The 20,041-nt window shown below is 45.1% G+C and overlaps 1 protein-coding gene across 2 annotated transcripts in view; it reads right to left on the bottom strand.

Moving 5' to 3' along the window:
• The window catches only part of SUFU (SUFU negative regulator of hedgehog signaling), a 111,850-nt gene that overhangs the window by 73,539 nt on the left and 18,270 nt on the right, over positions 1 to 20,041 (bottom strand). For both annotated transcript variants that reach the window (XM_032313866.1, XM_032313867.1), the window contains exon 3: positions 4,973 to 5,109. In XM_032313866.1, the coding sequence (XP_032169757.1) occupies positions 4,973 to 5,109 (137 nt within the window). The remainder of the gene's footprint in view (positions 1 to 4,972; positions 5,110 to 20,041) is intronic.

The following is a 20,041-nucleotide window of genomic DNA, read 5'->3' as shown; positions in this document are numbered from 1 at the left end:
CTAATGTTAAGGAAGTTCTTTGAGGCTGGGGGCCTTTAGGCCTAGCAAACTCCGTGGCTGTTGGAAAACCCAGCTAAACTTCTAAGTTCACGCTCATGTTCACTCCCTATTCCATCCTCCAAGCAAGAAGAAATGTCCCAGCAAGGAGTATGGCCCAAGAACCAAAATGTGATCACTCATATGTGCCCTGAGAACTAGCCTTTTTCTTGATTTGGATGCTAGTTATATGGGCGTGTTTAGTTTGTGAATAGTTATCAAGCTGTACTTATATATATATATATTTTTCATAACTATGAAAGTTAAAGGACCAGGGATGCCTGGGTGGCTCAGTTGGGTTAAGCACTTGCTTCAGCTCAGGTCAAGATTCCAGGGTCCTGGGACTGAGCTCTGCATCGGGCTTCTCGCTCAGTGGGGTGGGGAGTCTGCTTCTCCCTCCCACTCTGGCTGCTTCTCCCTCCCTCGCTCTTGTGCTCTCACTCACCTGTGCTCTCTCACTCACTCTCTCTCCCCCTCGCAAAAAAAAAAAAGCTAAAGGACAGAAGGATGGATTTAAGAGGATTTGCGTAATATTACGAATGGCTTCTGCCCCCTCTATTTTCCAGATGTTCTGGAGTGACTGAGTGAGACGTGCCATGCGAACCAGTGGAGTCATCCATATGGAGGACTCTCCAATCCCATGTCCAGCCTGAGACATCCAACAGCCCAGACATCGGCTGAGCGACAGACAACACAGCATCATGGTTAGGAGAATGGCATGAAGAACTAACTTTCTGGTTCAAATCCTGCTTTGCACATCCTATATGTGTGATCTTAGACATGTTATACTTCACCTTTCCATACTGTCTTGCTCCCTGCTACACTCTCCATAGTATAAGATGGTTTCTAACTCCTAGTGCTTTACTGAATATTAAACGAGCCCTGGCAACAGTGGCTGGTGCATGGAACACACTATCAAATGTGAGCCTTTGTCTTCACCATTTAGGCCCACAGCCATGGCCTCCTCCCTTGCATCACTTACCATATACTTTTAAAAATCATTTTTCCATTATTTAAATAATTTATTACTATTCCCTGCCATGTTCCAAAAAGCATTTCAGGTAGGTTTGTTTTAGCTACTATTTAAGTAGTATGATCATATTACAGAGAATCTGGAAAACAGAAAACCAAGTGGTATACTTTTGGAAAGGTAGCCATCCTGCCGAGGCTGTGCATTGCCTGACATAATCTGAAGTCACACCAAAGACACCAGAAATGGAGCCTTGGTGCAGAAGGGAACATGGGGTACACACCAGGCAGGATACATTCAAGAAACAGCCACAACTTTTTTATTTAAAAAATTTCAATTACATGGGAAAGTCAGAAAGTCAGTACAGCAAATACCCATATGCCCTTCACCTAGATTCGCCAGAATTGTTGACATTTTGCCACATTTGCTTTCTCTTCTCTCTCTACACACACTTTTTTGTCTACTCATTTGAAAATTAAGTTGCAGAAATCATGTCGTTTTGTTCATAAGCACTTCACTTTTTATCTCCTAAGAACAAGCTCATTAGCCAAATATCCATTACATCATATGGCACCCAAGGAATTTCAGTTGTCTGGTCCTATTATCTAATATACAGTCTATATTTATATGTTTTCCAGTGGCCCTAAAAGTGACCCCCTCCAATTCAGGATCCAGTTAAGGATCACAAGTGCATTTAAACCGTCGTGTGTTCTGTAATCTAGTACAGCCCCGTGCCTTGCCCTTGCAGATCTTTCATAGGATTCACATTTTTTTTTAAAGATTTTATTTATTTATCAGAGGGGGGAGGAGAGAGCGAGCACAGGCAGACAGAATGGCAGGCAGAGGCAGAGGGAGAAGCAGGCTCCCTGCTGAGCAAGGAGCCCGATATGGGACTCGATCCCAGGATGCTGGGATCATGACCTGAGCCGAAGGCAGCCGCTTAACCAACTGAGCCACCCAGGAGTCCCTAGGATTCACATTTTGAAGAGTCCAGAAAGTTTTCTTTTTTTTTTTAAAGATTTTATTTATTTATTTGTCAGAGATAGAGGGGGAGAGAGCGAGTGAGCACAGGCAGACAGAGAGGCAGGCAGAGGCAGAGGGAGAAGCAGGCTCCCTGCTGAGCAAGGAGCCCGATATGGGACTCGATCCCAGGGCGCTGGGATCATGACCTGAGCCAAAGGCAGCTGCTTAACCACCTGAGCCACCCAGGCGTCCCGAAGAGTCCAGAAAGTTTTCTTATAAAATGTCCTACCATCAGGGCGCCTGGGTTGCTCAGTGGGTTAAAGCCTCTGCCTTCAGCTCGGGTCATGATCCCAGGGTCCTGGGATCGAGCCCCATGTTGGGCTCTCTGCTCAGCGGGGAGCCTGCTTCCCCTCCACACACTCTGCCTACCTCTCTGCCTACTTGTGATCTCTGTCTGTCAAATAAATAAATAAAATCTTAAAAAAAAAAAAAGTCCTACCATCTACATTTGTCTGATTATTTGCTCATGATTCAATGCAGGTGAAACCTTTTTTGGAAAAGTGCTACCCAGCTGATGTCTTCTACTGTGCACTGCCACTCATAAGGAGACACCCAGTAATAAGCTGTCCATTACTGGTGTTGCTGTGTTTGATCATGTGGTCAAGGTGGTGTCCACCCAAATCCTGTCACTGTAAAGGTACTTTTCTCGGTAACAAATAAATCTGTGGAGGGTTTGAGTCCCTGTGAATATCTTGTTCCCCGAATCCTTTTATCCAATGGTTTTAGCATCTGTTGGTCATCTGTTGATCACACTAGTGGTGACAAACGGTCCCTGATGATGTTTATTGTGTGGCTGAAATAAACTGCCACAGGTTAAATCTTATTTCTCCACTTACTTGCACTATTAATTCAGAACTTTAATATCAGAACTATTTAAGAAGTTCATCTGCTTGACTCCTCCTGACAGTGACTCATAACACCTGTTTTTACATTTCTCTGATTTCTATCCACCTGAGCAAGTATAGTAAGTAGAAACAAACATATAAATGCACTGGCTTAAGCAGTGGGCAAGGAGTTACCTGTCTATACAAGCAAGAGGTTGCCTAGTCTTTAGAGTCCCCTTTCCTACAGCAGATTAAATTTCCTATCAAGAAAAGTTTATTTTTCCAAAGACAGTTCTTTATCAGTCAGCTTTAGGCATCCACAGAAGGAAAAGGGAGAAGACAAAAGGGTTCAATCAAGAGACACCTGGTACAATTTAAAAAGTTTCTGCCAACGACATTAGGATAGTACCAAATCCCATGGGCCACTGCTTCAGGCCTGCTTCCCCTGCCCCTGTGAAGAGGACTTCTTCCTGGCCAATAATCCTTTAGAACCCAAACATCATCCCCAGACCAACTGCCTTAGAGTCCCAAGGAAGCTGATTAAGAAACAGATGCCTCTGGGCGCCTGGGTGGCTCAGTGGTTAAAGCCTCTGCCTTCGGCTCAGGTCATGATCCCAGGGTCCTGGGATTGAGCTCTGCTCAGCAGGGAGCCTGCCTCCTCCTCTCTTTCTCTCTCTGCCTGCCTCTCTGCCTACTTGTGATCTGTCTGTCAAATAAATAAAAAAAAACTTAAAAAAAAAAAAAAAGAAACAGATGCCTCGGTCTCCCTTCTGACCAACTGAATCACAGCCACACAGAGAGTTAGGAACAAACTTGCCAGAGAATCTCATGAGCAGCCAGGTTTAGGAAACCTTGCTTAGAAAGAACCCACTGTAGTCCCCCAAAGGGGACTATTCCATAGGACACAAAATGGAAGATAGTAATTAAAGATCAGTCCCATAATGTGATAGCCACCCTGCCAAAAACTGACCCCAGGAGTCCAGACAGAGGGCAGATGAGTTGAACCTAGAGGATCTATTGCACTCCCAATTTATAATCTACATGAAGCTGGGAAAAAAGTCATTGTCACATCTATGGCTCTCTAAATTTAGTCTCTACCAGAAGCACCTGGGAACAACACTCTGAAGAGGTCCTGAGCCAGGACCTGTGGGGCCCAGAAACACGTGGTTACAACAAGCTCTCCAGGTGCTTCTGAGGCAAGGGACCCTCTGAGGGTCTCTGCCCTAGATGCTGCTCATCCCGGCAGTCAGAGAGCAAAAGAGTTGGATAAAACTGTCTTGGCCTTCATGCGAAGGCTACTTACCAAACCAAAAAAACCCAAAATCTTGAGACTATGCGGGAAATGTTGGAGTAATTAGCCACAAAGAAACACCCAGATGATATGAAACCTTTCACGAATGGTATTAAACTTTGCTCTAGCATTTTATCCCACTAGAGAACTACAGGCAGGATGATCCAAGGGCAGGAGACCAAGGTCCCAACACAAAGTCTCCACTTCAGGTGCCACTTTGGCAATCTCCAGAGGGGCACCAGAAGCACGGACTATCCCCTGGAGGCCACTTGAATCACGTGAATCAAATTTTTCTGACTGTCAAGTTCCCACCTGATTCCAGCTTCCCCCTCACACTGTGAGGGATCAAACTCCCAGCAATTCTTTCTCTTTGCCACACCCTCTACTGTTAACCCAAGGCTTAACCAAGATGAACACATGCTCTTGGGACCCCAAAAATAGAGATGGCTAGGCCACTGGCAGCAGGGAGCAAGGACCATACTAATTATGGGAAATGGGACAGACAAAGAATGCTGATCAGCTCCATGCTGAGTTGGCATTTGGCTCACTGGGAATCTGAGGTATGGCTGGCAGTCTGCAACACGGGCTCAGGGGATCATAACAGTGGCTACTGGAGGTCATAGCGGCATAGCCTTCTCTTCCCCGCCCCAGGTAGCTTCCCACCCAGGAGACACCAGGCAGAACAAGCCACCTTCGTGGTACAAATGGGGTACAGTACTCACAGAAAAGGTCACTCTACAGATATCAAAATAATGTCTATGAGTCCCCAAAGCCAACCAGGCTCACAGCAAAAGGATCCCCACGCCAGCCGGCTCTTGGCATTCTTACCTGACTGGAACACGTATCTGGCCAAGCCCTGCATTAGCTCTGCTGGCCATGTTGGGGGGGCAGACTCTCCTGTTTCTCTCTTCAGACGAAATGTCAATTCAAAGCCAAAACCACTAGGCCCGTCTGTTCCTGTAAATCTGGAAGGAATAAAAAGCAAATGTTTTTAGTTCAACTACCTTAGGAAAACTGTTTTTAAAGTTCTCCCCTATTTTTGGTGGACTCAGCATCCAAACCCCTTAATCAGAGGAAACTCCCTCAGTAGCCCAAAAGGAGTCACAATACTAGTCTCGTGCTCTTGCCACCCATGGTACATGGATATGACCTCGGCCCAGGCATTCAAATTCCCCTGGTGGCACTCTAAATTATGAGTTCCACATTTTGTGGCTCTGGAACATTCCTTTGAGTGATTAAGGCTCTATTACTGAAAATCTTCCTTATTCACACTCCTTATTCCTTCAAGCTGCACCTACTTAGTTTGCTAAGGACACAAGTCCTGTTGTATGCTCTGTGACGACAAGACCCTTTCTCTACTCCCACTTCACCCTGCCCCACCAGGGTACAATTCTTGGGCTGGGCGGGCTGGTCTCCAAACTCGGCATTTGTGGACAGGTCCCAAGGCAGATTCCAAATACTGGGAGGGCCTGTATTCTTCCTGACACCCAGCACCCCACACATGCTCATCAATCAGCACATGTTCTTCCTGAAACCTGGTGTCCCGTGTGTACTCTTCAATCACTGGAACGCTGGGAAAGTATGATTTGGGCCCCCTTCTCACCCCAGGTGGACAAGAGTGATGACAGTTACTCCCTGTATGGCCACATTCATCACGGTGAAGATGAGGCGAGGAATGCCCGCCTCTGACCTCTAGGAAACAATGAGGAGTGCCAAGTCTTTGGGGAAGTCCCTGAAATGGACTTCTGCCAGAGACGAAAACGATGTGGATAAGAAAGCAAGTCCTGGTTGGTTTGGGGGGAGGGGGGTGACACACCCCCGTTTGGGAGGGCAGCATTCAGGAAGGACTTCTTGACATCTCAGGAGGTTTGCCAGTATGGGAAGGGTTAAAAATTAAAATATGTTCATGATATAATTTTCAGTAATTATATCTTGTACAAACATGAGCCACAATGATTATACACATGTAAACTCCTCAGCATACAAATACAAACCATAAACTAAGATGACAGCCAACACCTCCTTGCTAGCCAAGCTACTGGAACAGGGAGTCAGAGGCGAGAGTTTCGAAAGGATGATGATGCTGAACCCTGGAATTCCACATGCATCTTTCCTCTATCATTCTCCTCAGCACCCTCAGGAGGCCAGGCCAGGAGACTGGACAGAAACAGATTCCAAAGGTTCCAAAGCAAAGCTCGAAGCTCAGACATCAGCCCTAACCTTGCCTGTGTGCCTGGGAGAGCTCAGCCCTCCCGCACTTGCTGTAGAGGGAAGATAACCTCTGAGAAGCTAGTTCTCCAAAGGACTGAAAAGGAATCTGTCCTTAAAGGTGCCTAATTGTATTTAAAGGAGGTGTCTATGGTTTGCATTTCCTCTGGGTATCTAGGAGAGTGGGAGACAGAAACCAGTCCGAGGGTACACAACTAGGATTTCACAGACCAGACGAGAAGTTGTTTGGCAGGACACAGGGTAAGCTATTTTCTTCCCTTTACTGAACTGTCACATTTGGGGGCAATTCAGTGCAGGGGCGTTGAGGGAATAGCTAAGCCAGCTGAGGCTGGAAGAGCCACCTCTTGGGGCTGCAGGCTGGAGAGGAGTGTGAAAATCTAAAGTAATGCAACACTGACTCAGACTTAAAACTCCATTGAGGGAGATGGGTCACTAGGCCAAAGGGAAGATTTCAAGCAGCCTCCAATTAGAAGCAGCTTTGTAAAATGTATTAGACCATTATTCCAGGGCTTTCATCTTGGGCCAAGAAAAATATAGGATTTCTAACCACAAAAATTTGAGAAACAGACAAAAAGAACATGTTCCTCAGACTGCACGATGGGGAGAACCGTCAAACACGGGGAGAAACCATCTGCGTCCGAGCAGCACCTCCACTGTGAGGAAACTGCGCACACACGCACGCATGCACGCACGCATGCACGCACGCACACGCATGTCAGAGCAGGCGCATGCGCACATGCCCACCATCTGCCTCCATGCGGGGTGCTTTCTGGGCCAGCTCTGTGGTGGGCAGGCAGGCTCTCACTGGGCTGGCTGGGAGGCACAGGCCCGGCCAGATGGTGTCCACCTGCACTCGATTACCACCCACCAAGCGGGCTGGACGCACCCTCTAAGGTCTAAAACACGCATTTGGAATGGCTAGCCTCGGGATAAACACGCAACCTGGCGCCTGTCAGGAGGGCTCTTTTTCAAAGGAGACTGCCCAGGCAACAGCCAAGTGACAAGGTCGTTCAGTCTTTCCGGTCCCCTGGAGAGGCCTGGCTTGGTCTGCACTTCCTCACGTGAGGCTTCTCCAGCCGCAAGGGTTTTGTGGGACCAGAGCAGGAAGGCCCTCCCTGGGGCAGCTGTGTCCCACACCCTCTGAGGAAGAAAAGCAGGAGGGGAAACTGGCCCCTGCTGCAGAAGGAGGGATGTGGGTCAGAGCAAAGCAGTCTTCTAACACAGAAGGCTGCTAAAACACTGGCCGGTGGTAAAAGGGGGCCGGTGGAATTTCTTCCTATGGAGATTTTAAAGGAACACCTTAGAGGTTCTCCCCAATCTGACAGGGAGGGGGTAAGGGAAGGGTTCTTGTCTTGACTTGTTGCAGAAAGATGGGTGAGACTGCTTCCAGCTCAAGAATTTCTGATCCTGCTCACTGAGGTACCCAGGGGAGAAGCTGGCTTTGTCCCAGCAGTTTGGCGAGCCTAGGGATGGATGTGGCGGTGTGCAGAGTAATATCAAACCCACACACAGAAAGAACCCGTGCTTTAATCCCAGATGCAGCTGCCCGACCACTGGAACCTGCCCAAAGCCTGCCCAAGCACCTGGACTAAGAAGGTATCAATCAGCACCCAAGAGGCCAAAATGCCCACTAAAATCAGGCAGAGATGAATAGGAAGCCAGGAGAGACTTTCTGGAGGAAACACAACAGCTGGAGTAGGCAGAAAAGAGCTGACCTAAAAATTGGCATCTCGAGCTCTACACCACTAGTTAATAGGAAGTTCAAATCAAAACCACTGCATCCCCTCTGGGATTGCTAAAATAGAAGACAATAATAACAAGTGTTGAGGAGTATATGGAGAACTTGCCACACTCACACACAGCAGGTGGGAATGTCAAATGGCAGGGCTGCTTTGCAAAACCGTTTGCAGTTCCTTAAAAAGTTAAAGTTACCACGTGACCCAACAGTTCCTCTCTTAGGTGTACACCCAAAAGGAGTGAAAATATTATGTTTACACAAAAACTTGCACATTGGGGCGTCTGAGTGGCTCAGTCAGTTAAGCATCTAACTTCAGCTCAGGTCATGATCTCAGGGTCCTGGGATTGGGCCCCAAGTCGGGCTCCATGCTCAGCAGGGAAGTCTGCTTGTCCCTCTTCTCCTCCCCCTGCTCATGCTCTCTCTCTTTCTCTCTCTCAAATAAAGAAATAAAATGTTTTAAAAAAAAAAAAACCCACCAAGGGTGCCTGGGTGGCTCAATGGGTTAAAGCCTCTGCCTTCAGCTCAGGTCACAATCTCAGGGTCCTGGGATTGAGCCCCACATTGGGCTCTCTGCTCAGCAGGGGGCCTGCTTCCCCCATCTCTCTCTGCCTGCCTCTCTGCCTACTTGTGATCTTTGTGTGTCAAATAAATAAAATCTTTAAAAAAAATTTTTTTTAAAAATCCACCAACAAACAAACAAAAAACCTTGTACATTAATATTCAAAGAAGCATTCTTCTTTTTTTTTTTTTAAAGAGGGACTTTTTTTTTTTTTAAAGATTTTATTTATTTATTTTTCAGACAGAGATCACAGGTAGGCAGAGAGGCAGCCAGAGAGAGAGGAAGGGAAGCAGACTCCCTGCTGAGCAGAGCACCCAATGCGGGGCTCGATCCCAGAACCCTGGGATCATGACCTGAGCCGCAGGCAGAGGCTTTAACCCACTGAGCCACCCAGGCACCCCATAGTAGCATTATTCATAATAGCCCAAAGTGGAAGCCACCCAATGTCATCAATGGATGACTGGACAAACAAAATGTAGTACATTCATACAACAGAATAAAGAAGAATGGTGCACTCATACAAGGATGAACCCTGAAAACATTGTGCTAAGTGAATAAAGCCAGATACAAAAGGCCATATAATACATTTATACAACATGGCTGGAATAAACAAATCCAGAGACAGAAAATCGATTAGTGGTTCCCGGGGGTTAGGGGAGTAGAGAAAGGGGAGTGACTGCTAATGGGCACAATTTATTTTGGGGTGATGGAAATGTTCTAGAATTAAATTAGTGATGATAGTTGCACAACCTTATGAATATACAGAAAAGCACTGAACTGTATACTTTAAAAAGGTAAATTTCATGGTATGCGAAATATATATATAAAAAGCTCACCAGCCCACCTCAGTGCTGGGGGGGCAAGGCCAGCCACACCACATAAACCAGATCTTTGTCTGACTCTACCTGCTAATAACTGTGATGACTAACTGAATTTCTATTAAGTTTTAGGCCTTGGACTAAGCACTATGTCACAACATTTAATTCTCCAACAAGATTTAGCCACTGTTATCTTCATTTAACTAATATGAAAAAAAGACACGAAAGAGAGTTTAAGTAATATTCCCTATGTCAAACAGCAAGCAAGAGATAGAGCTTGGAGTTGAAGTCTGCCTAACTCCAAAGTCCATTTTCTTACTGCCATGTGACCTCACACAAGACCTTTAACCTTTCTGTGCCTCAGTTTCCTCATCCATAAAAAGGGGAAAATAACAAAATGGTAACTATTTCAGAGTTGTGAGGATTAAATGTTAGAAACTTCCTGAAACCCTATAAGCATTATATCACTTAGGCTAAGTAAAAGGAACCAGTCACAAAAGACCATATAGTGTATGATTCCACTGATATGACATGATAAATAATATAACTTTTTTTTTTTTTTTAAAGATTTTATTTATTTATTTGACAGAGAGATTACAAGTAGGCAGAGAGGCAGGCAGAGAGAGAGAGGAGGAAGCAGGCTCCCTGCTGAGCAGAGAGCCCGATGCGGGACTCGATCCAAGGACCCTGAGATCATGACCTGAGTCGAAAGCAGCGGCTTAACCCACTGAGCCACCCAGGCGTCCCAGTATAACTTTTTTTTTTTTTTAAGATTTTATTTATCCATTTGAGAAAGAGAGAGCGTGACTGGGGGCTGGGAGGGGCCGAAGGAGAGGGAGAAGCAGACTCCCCACTGAGCAGGGAGCCCAACAGTGGCTCGATCCCAGGACCCCAAGGATCATGACCTGAGCGGAAAGCAGATCTTTAACCGGCTGAGCCACCCAGGCGCCCCATATAACTTATAATATATAATACAAATTATGTGTATATTATATAAAATGTCTACAATAGGCAAATCTGTAGAAACAAAAAGCAGACTGGTGACTATGTAGGGCTGGGGGACTGAGGAAAAATGTGGAGTGACTGCTAATACATATGGGGATTCTTTTTAGGGTAATGAAGAAGTTTTAAAATTAGATCATGATGATGGTTACATAACTCTGTGAATGTACTAAAACCACTAAATTATACACGTTAAGTGGGTGAACGATATAGTATGTGAATAATATCTCAATAAAGCTATTCTTAAAATTTAATGGGGAGGGGCGCCTGAGTGGCTCGAGTGTTAAGCCTCTGCCTTCGGCTCAGGTCATGATCTCCGAGTCCTGGGATGGCACCCCACTTCGGGCTCTCTGCTCAGCGGGGAGCCTGCTGCCCGCCCCCTCGCCCCCCGCCAACCTGCCTGCTTGTGATCTCTTTCTCTCTCTGTCAAATAAATAAATAAAATCTTAAAAAAAAAAAAGTTAATGGGGAAAAATAAAAGATTGATAGTAAGAAAATTCAAACTACAGAAATATAGATATAGGTACAAACATACAAAGAAATGTTCAACCTCACTCATGATAGGAGAAATGCAACTTAAACACAAATTAAAGCAATAAGAGGGGTGCCTGGGTGGCTTAGTTGATTAAGCATCTGCCTTCGGTGCAGATCATGATCCCAGGGTCTTGGAGTCAAGTCTTACATCGGGCCACACCCCCTGCTTGTGCTCTCTCTCTTTCTCTGGTGGCCCCTGCTTGTGCTCTCTCTCTTTCTCTGACAAATAAATAAAGTATTTTTTTAAACATCCCTTTTTAAAAAAATAAAGCAACAAGAGACATGATTCTCACCTATCAGACTGGCAAAAAATAAAAGGTAGGCTATTATTCTATTGGCGAAGCTGTGGGGAAAGAGGTATTTTCATACACTGCTGGTGGCGATACAAGTTAGTACAACCATTTTGGAGGGTAAATTAGTAATACCTAACAAAATTACATATATTTTTAAAAACCTTTTGATCCAGCAATCCCACTTCTAAGAATATGTAACTGCAAAATATTGGAGACAACATAAATGCCCATTCATAGAAGAGTGGCTCAAAGAGTATTATACAGCTATGAGGGGAGCTAACAAACTGATATGGATACTGTCGAGTACAAGGAAAAAATACTACGGTATACTACTGTTAAGGAAGAAAGAGGGGGAGAGAGGAAAATACATATACATCTGCTCATTTGTGCAAAAAGCAACACAGGAAGAATAAATCAGAAACTAAGATTAGCTACCTGCAGGCAGTGGGTAGGAAGGTGGTGGAAAGGACTGCAGGGCAAGAGGCAGGGCTCATTTCTCTGAATATCTATCCTGGTGTATAATAGGTGCTCAATAAAGATGATAAGAATGAACTAATAGGCTCAGGCAGCAACCTATCTATCAAGATCCAGCCTGGCCCCAGAGGAAGTGGCCCCTGCTGGTCTCCAGATCCTCTGATACCCTATGGAAGTGCTCTGGTAATCCTACAGTGCAGCTGGCAACAAGTCTTGCTCCTCTCACATCATAGATGTGACCACCCATCCAACTTTTCATGTGTTTGCCTACTGTAAGCCCACAGCTCAGGATGTTGCAACATACCTGAGTTGCAAGGCAAACACTCGTCGCATTGTCTAATTATACTCCACTGGGATCTGGGTTGAAGAAGTGTGCTGCAGGCGAAGGGTGAGCGAGAGCCAGCCCAAGCAGCCAAGGCTCTTCGACTCCCTGTCCAAGAAGCAGCAAACTACCCACCAACCATCGGTCAGGAAGAGTCAACATGTAATCTGATCTACTGCTCTACCTGGGCAGTTTAAATTCCAGAACAACAAGCAGGAGCCCTGGTCGGTGTGCCTACAAACAAATGTGGAGAGGCCAGGAAACAGGAAGTGGATCTGGCCCTTCCCCTCATCCTTCTGGCCATCTCCAGCCTCCCATAATCTGGGGAGGCTCCAGCTCTTGACCTAGTTCCTAAAAACACTTCATCATGGGCCTGAGGACTCTGGTGTTGCTGGAATAGGGCACCCAAATTGTCCTTGTTTTTGCCGGACTTTCCTGGCTTTAGAATTGAAAGCCTCCTGTCCCGAGAAAGCTGTTACTCTCAGGCAAATTGGAACGATCACCCAACATTGAAGTGGCACTACCTGACCCACACAAAGCAAAATGCTGCCAAATCCAAAAGCATCAAATATACATCAAGAGCCACTAAAATGTCAGCCGAGTCTCTGGAGCCAGGCTGCTTCTGCTTAAGGTCTGGTCCTGCTACTTCCTGACAGGGGGCAAATCACCTTTCCTCTCAGGGCCTCAGTTTTTGGTTTTGTTTTTTTTTAAAGATTTTATTTATTTATTTGACAGACAGAGATCGCAAGTAGGCAGAGAGGCAGGCAGAGAGAGAGAGGGAAGCAGGCTCCCCGCTAAGCAGAGAGCCCAATGCAGGGCTCGATCCCAGGACCCTGGGATCATGACCTGAGCTGAAGGCAGAGGCTTTAACCCACTGAGCCATCCAGGTGCCCCTCAGGGCCTCAGTTTCTTCATCCTCATGAAGATATGAAGAACAAACCCTAAGGTAAATGTCAATGTAGGTCCAGTGATTTTAACAAACATGCCATTCTGGTCCTGGATGCTGACAGTGGGAGAGGCGGTATATGTGTGGGGGTGGGAGGGATATATGAGAACTCTACAGCCCCTCAACTTTGCTATGAACCTAAAACTGCTCTAGAAAATAAAGCAAAAATAAGACCTATATTTAAAAAAAATATTTAAAAGTCTATTTTTATTGATTTGTTTTGTTTCTTTGTTAAAGTAGGCTCCACACCCATCGTGGAGCCCAACACCAGGCCTGAACTCATGGCCCTGAGGTCAAGACCTGAGGCAAGATCAAGAGTCAGACGTTTAACCATTTGAGCCACCCAGGTGCCCTTAGTCTGTTTTTCAAAATAGAGAGAGGGGTAGCCATCATATGGAACTACTTAAATGAGTTAATGTATATGAACCCCTCAGAGCAAAGCCTGGAACAAAGTAGGTACTGTCTCAGTGTCCGCTGTTATCTGTAGTCGTTCCCAGTTCTGCAATTTTACCCTAACGGCATAATCTTATATTTGGAAAAAGTCCATTGCATAAATATATTCCATGGTATTTATAAGAGTAAAGAATTTGGAGGCCGTCTAAATGTTCCACAAGCTGAGGTATTCTGAGTTCTGGTGCATGGAGTGGTGGGACATCACACAAGTCATTAAAAATGAGAGTTCTGAAAACAGGAGGACTAATCTCTGAGTTTTGAGAAGCGAAGCGCTCTGCACCCCTGTCTAACTGGAGAGAGAAAGGGGACAGGGACGGCTGCATAACAATGTGAATGTACTTAATTTCACTGAACTATATACCAAAAAATGGTTAAAATAGTAAATGTAGATTTTACTACAAACAGTCATGAAAAAGCATGAAACAAAATTTCATACAAAGTGTGATTCAAAATATCTGTGCAGGGGCACCTGGGTGGCTCAATCAGTTGAGCAACCAATTCCTGATTTCAGCTCAAGTCATGATCTCAGGGTTGTAGGATCAAGCCCCACATCCGGCTCCAATGCTCCAAGCTCAGTGAGGAATCTGCTTGTCCCTCTCCCTCTGCTCCTCACCTACCCACCCCCACCCCGCCCAGTTTGTGCTCCTTTCTTTCTCTCTAAAATAAATAAATAAATAAAATCTTTTTTAAAAATTTATGCATACACACAATGTAGAAATACTTGAAAAAATGTATGTGAGGAAAAGACAGGAAGAAAATGCAATAAAATTATTATAGTGGCTACCTCAGTACAATTTTTCTTTTTCAAACTTCTTTATATTTTCCAAATTCTCTACTGTTCATAATCTCTGGTCTAGACTGTAAACCCCACAAGGACAGGCCTGTGTCTTATTCACAACTGTACCTACCAGACATCTCAAAGAATCTGTTGGCTGAAGGTACATATTGGACACTCTGGGAATGCCAGGAGAGGCCTATGGTCAGCACCCTTTCCCCCCAGGGGCGGCTTGGATACTACCATTGGATATCTGAAGCAAGGAATGCTGGGTCAACTAAGTCGGCTGTTAAGGCTCCACCTTGAGGGGGCGGTACCTCTACAGTCAGGTCTAGGGATTGTGGCTCAGTCTCAAGCTCAATATTGTTGTCAAAAGAAAAGGAAGGGTACACTATTTGCCTCAGGAAACATATGGCAAAGGATGTCAGTCCAATTCCAGAACCAGAAGTGATGTCACTTCATTCCCTATAAAGGCTCCTGTTGTCTATCTTCCCCTTTCCTCTTTCCCTACTTCTTGGTGGGTCGTCCCCTCTAATCACCCTTCTTGGAAATTAGGCTTAGTTCCTGGCCTTACTGGGTTGGACATTCTCTCCCAGAAGAATGGAGCCTATAGGGGCGCCTGGGTGGCTCAGTGGGTTAAAGCCTCTGCCTTTAGCTAAGGTCATGATCCCAGGGTCTTGGGATCAAGCCCTGCATTGGGCTCTCTGCTCGGCAGGGAGCCTGCTTCTCTTCCTCTCTCTCTGCCTGCCTCTCTGCCTACTTGTGATCTCTCTGTCGAATAAATAAATAAAATATTAAAAAAAAAAAAAAAAAGAATGGAGCCTATAGGTCCTGTGCCTGGGGAACAGACTTGAGGACCTTTTCCCTTGGTGGCTTCCCTCCAAGGGCACCTACAACCTCTATTTATGTCTCTAATAGGAATATAGTACAGCCTAGCTACCCTATGACCCAGTAATTGCACTACCGGGTATTTACCTTAAAGATACAAATGTAGTGATCTGAAGGGGCACATGCACCTGAATGTTTATAGCAGCAATGTCCACAATAGCTAAACTATGGAAAGAACCTAGATGTCCATCAACAGATGAATGAATAAAGAAGATGTGGTATATATATACAATGGAATACTATGCAGCCATCAAAAGAAATGAAATCTCGGGGCGCCTGGGTGGCTCAGTTGGTTAAGCGACTGCCTTCGGCTCAGGTCATGATCCTGGAATCATAGGATCGAGTCCCACATCAGGCTCTCTGCTCGGCCGGGAGTCTGCTTCTCCCGCTGACCTCTCTCCTCTCATGCTCTCTCTCTCTCAAATAAATAAATAAAATCTTTAAAAAAAAATAAAAAAAAAAAAGAAATGAAATCTTGCCATTTGCAATGATGTGGATGGAACTAGAGGGTATTATGCTTAGCGAAATAAGTCAGTCAGAGAAAGACAACTATCATATGATCTCCCTGATATGAGGAAGTTGAGAGGCAACGTGGGGAGTTTAGGGGGTAAGAAAGGAATAAATGAAACAAGATGGGATCAGGAGGGAGACAAACCATAAGAGACCCTTAATGTCACAAAACAAACTGAGGGTTGCCAGGGGAGGGGGTAGGGAGAGGGTGGTTGGATTATGGACATTGGGGAAGGTATGTGCTATGGTAAGTGCTGTGAAGTGTGTAAACCTGGCGATTCACAGACCTGTACCCCTGGGACTAATAATACATTATATATGTAAATTTAAAAATTTTAAAAAAAAAAAGATTATCTCCCTCTACCCCTCCCTCCACTTGCATGCATGTGTGCTTTCTCTTTCCCTCTCTAATAAATAAATAAATCTTTTAAAAAAACATCAGCAAATGATTCTAGGTTCCCAATCTCTGGACTCTGAAGTTTAATCAGGATCAAGAGCTGCCCATGTCTTCCCGCTTTGCCCAACTCCCAATCCTGGAACTAAACATCTGCAGAGGGGCACCTGGATGACTCGGTCGGTTAAGCGTCTGCCTTCACCTCAGGTCGTGATCCCAGGATCCTGGGATCGAGCCCCATATCGGGCTCCCTAATCAGTAGGGAGTTTGCTTCTCCCTCCACCCCTGCTCCCCGCTTGTGCTCTCTTAAATGGATAAATAAAAATCCTTAAAAATAAATAAATAAACATTTGCAAAGGTGATGTTTTTATTTTTAAACAATTCAAATTTACAGATACTTCATTAGCTGTTCTGAAATTGTATTTGGTGACTATACAAATACTCTACTAAGTAGAGAAACTTTGTAAAATTCTTTTGAAATATGTATATATGGTAACATTTTGTCATAGCTAGGATTTTTAAAAAACATTCAGCTACAGGATATTAATTTTGTATAACCATAAGAAAAGAAAGGGCGGGTGGAAGAGGGGGATGGAGGGAGGAGGGAGGAAGGGAAAATGACACCCACTGGGACTCCATCCGCACACTGAGCTGGGAGTCTGATGAGGCCAGAGCGCAGGGCAGCCCCCTCTGGGTTTTAACTCTGAGTACTAGATGTTCTTTCCACTCTATAGTATACAACAAGATTCACGGAATGCATCTGCCTCATTCAAGTAGATGTTTCCTGAGCTCTCTTGCTGGGAGCCAACGATCACATTCCCAAAGCATTCATTCCTCAAGGTTCAAAACAGTAGCTCCCAGGACTGATTCAGCTAAGAATCCAGCTGAACTCACCTGGCTCCCAACATTTAGGGCATTTAATTCTACCCCAGGTTTTCAGTGAGCAAAGAGCTTCCCCAGCCTGAGTCTAAGAAAAAGACCAGGCGGTCAAAAGGTACAAGTGTCAAGTTATAAGCTCAGTCCAGGGGGATGTAAAGTACAACACAGTGACTCTAGTTAACGCTGCTGTATGGGACAGTTAAAAAAAGTGTTTATAAGTAGGTCCCACACCCAGTGTGGAGCTTGAACTCAAAACCCTACAATCAAGAGTTACATGTTCTACAAACTAAGCCAGCAGATTTAAAGTTGCTAAAGGAGTAAATCCTAAATGATCTCATCACACACACACACACACACATAAATACACATTTTTTTCTTTTTGTATCCATGTGAGATGATGGATGTTACCTAAATTTACTATGAAAATCATTTCATAAAATATGTGGTCATTATACTGTACATGTTAAACTTATACAGCTCTTGTATGTCAACTATATCTCCATAAAACTGGGAAAAGAGGGCACCTGGGTGGCAGAGTCAGTTAAGTGTCTGCCTTCAGCTCAGGTCATGATCCTGGAGTTCTGGGATCAAGCCCCACGTTGTACTCCCTGCTCAGTAGGGAGTCTACTTCTCCCTCTGCCCTACACCTCACTTGTGTTCTCTCTTTCTCTCTCTGTCGCTCTCAAATAAATAAGTAAAATCTTAAAAAAAAAAACTGGAAAATTTTTTTGAATAAAATACGATAATTATTTTAGAAAGGAAAAACACCAAGCCAAGAGCAGCAGACCCTTTTTCCGTTCAGTGAAAGCTCACAGTCCACAGACCTACCATACCTTCTCCCATCTACTCCCAACCACCAGCAAAGAACCCAAAGGTCAGTCCCGCAGGCTGATTCTGAGGCAGCCTGGCACTGTATAAAAATTCTAGACCGAAGAAGACCCTGGTGCTTGGGTTTCTTGGCATCATTACAACAGCTCCCACTCCTGGCTTTGGCTTAAACAACATCTATACAAAATCTCTTTAAAAATAAGAAAAGAGGGGCGCCTGGGTGGCTCAGTGGGTTAAAGCCTCTGCCTTCGGCTCAGGTCATGATCCCAGGGTCCTGGGATCCAGCCCCGCGTCGGGCTCTCTGCTCCGCGGGGAGCCTGCTTCCTCCTCTCTCTCACTCTCTGCCTGCCTCTCTGCCTACTTGTGATCTCTGTCTGTCAAATAAATAAATAAAATCTTTAAAAAAAAAAATAAGAAAAGAGAGGGGCACCTGGGTGGCTCAGGGGGTTAAGCCTCTGCCTTCAGCTCAGGTCATGATCTCAGGGTCTTGGAACTGAGCTTCACATTGGGCTCTCTGCTCAGCAGGGAGCCTGCCCCCCCCCACCGCCTACCTCTCTGCCTACTTGTGATCTCTCTCTCTGTCAAATAAATAATAAAATCTTTAAAAAAAAAACCGAAAAGACGGGACGCCTGGGTGGCTCAGTTGGTTGGACGACTGCCTTCGGCTCAGGTCATGATCCTGGAGTCCCAGGATTGAGTCCCGCATCAGGCTCCCAGCTCCATGGGGAGTCTGCTTCTCTCTCTGACCTTCTCCTCGTTAATGCTCTCTCTCACTGTCTCTCTCTCAAGTAAATAAATAAAATCTTAAAAAAAAAAAAAACGAAAAGAAAAGAAAAAAGAAAAGAGAAGGGTACCTGTTTGGCTCAGTCAGTAGAGCAAGTGGCTCTTAATTTCCAGGTTCTGAGTTTGAGCCCTACATTGGGTATAAAGAGTGCTTAAATAAATAAACTTTAAAAATAATAAGTGTGTGCCTAGGTGGCTCAGTCAGTTAAGCATCTGCCTTTGGCTCGGGTTGTGATCCTGGGGTCCTGGGATTGAGTCCTGCATCAGGCTCCCTGCTCCATGGGGAGCCTGCTTCTCCCTCTGTCACTCTCTCTCTTTCTATCTCTCATGAATAAATAAATAAAATCTTTTAAAAAGAAGAAGGAGGAAGAGAAGGAGAAGGAGAAGAAAAGACAGGCAGGCCAACAGTAGCAAGATCACATTCTGATATGGGAAGCAAGATGCCCTCTGCATATAGGTGTATAGCTTGGGGCTTCTTACAGACCCAAGGGCCAGAGCATTCTGCCCAAGGGCCTTCTGTCCACCCACTATCCTCCTGGACACTGGGAATCCAGCTGCCCCAGAAGATCAAGATATCTTAAAGAGGGTAATGGGAAGAAACAAATCTTTCTAGCATCTCAGTTCCCCAAGGGCAAGGATTGTACTTTTTGTGTGTTCTGTACATGGGCACATCATGTCACAGCTGAGCAAATGCTAAATGGTAATCATATTCCCACTGCCATCCAAAGAGATAATAAGGCTGACATTGAACAACAAGCAAGATAAGACAGCATTAAAAAAGCAATGAGCCTTCCTCTCCGTCACTATCAAAGTCAGACTCAAATATCTTAATGGCATTTCCTTTGAGCCACTTTTGCTGCTGTTTCCTTTTTAGGGAAACAAAACACATCACTCAGCTTGGTTCCCATGCCTTCATACTTGTGCTAAGGTCCCACACTACTGGAAAAGTTTCCTAAAACCACACTCTTGCCTCCCCCCATCACATCATCCCTCGGCTTCCCTCATGAGTCAACAGATAATCTGTTGAATGTCACATTCTTTATATTGCCTTCAAACTCTCCTGCCTCATCCTGCTCCACTGTCCTCTCCTCTAAGTGCCACACACACTGGCCTTCTTTCTGTTCCTTGAACACCTCAAGGTCCCTCCTGCCTCAGGGCCTTTGCTCTAGCTGTTTTCACTGCCTACGATGCTTACATGATTGAGTGGACAGAGCACTGTACATACAACTCCAGTGAACACAAACTGCATAGAATAACATGGATGGTGTCCCTGGAGCTGTATTATGTGACAGCCCTGGCTGCCATTTTGTCATTGAGTTCAAATGTTACATCTTCAAGGAAACCGTCATTGGTTCCTCCTAAACGTACTATCTCCATCCCCCTCAACTCCTACTCTTACCCAGGTATTCCCCAGCACACCACCCTGCTTTATTTTCAACACAGCACCTGCACTATCTAAAACTATAAATACT

Source organism: Mustela erminea, chromosome 14 (genome assembly GCF_009829155.1).
Source record: "Mustela erminea isolate mMusErm1 chromosome 14, mMusErm1.Pri, whole genome shotgun sequence".
NCBI lineage: Eukaryota > Metazoa > Chordata > Mammalia > Carnivora > Mustelidae > Mustela > Mustela erminea.
This window is presented reverse-complemented; position numbering and strand designations above follow the sequence as displayed.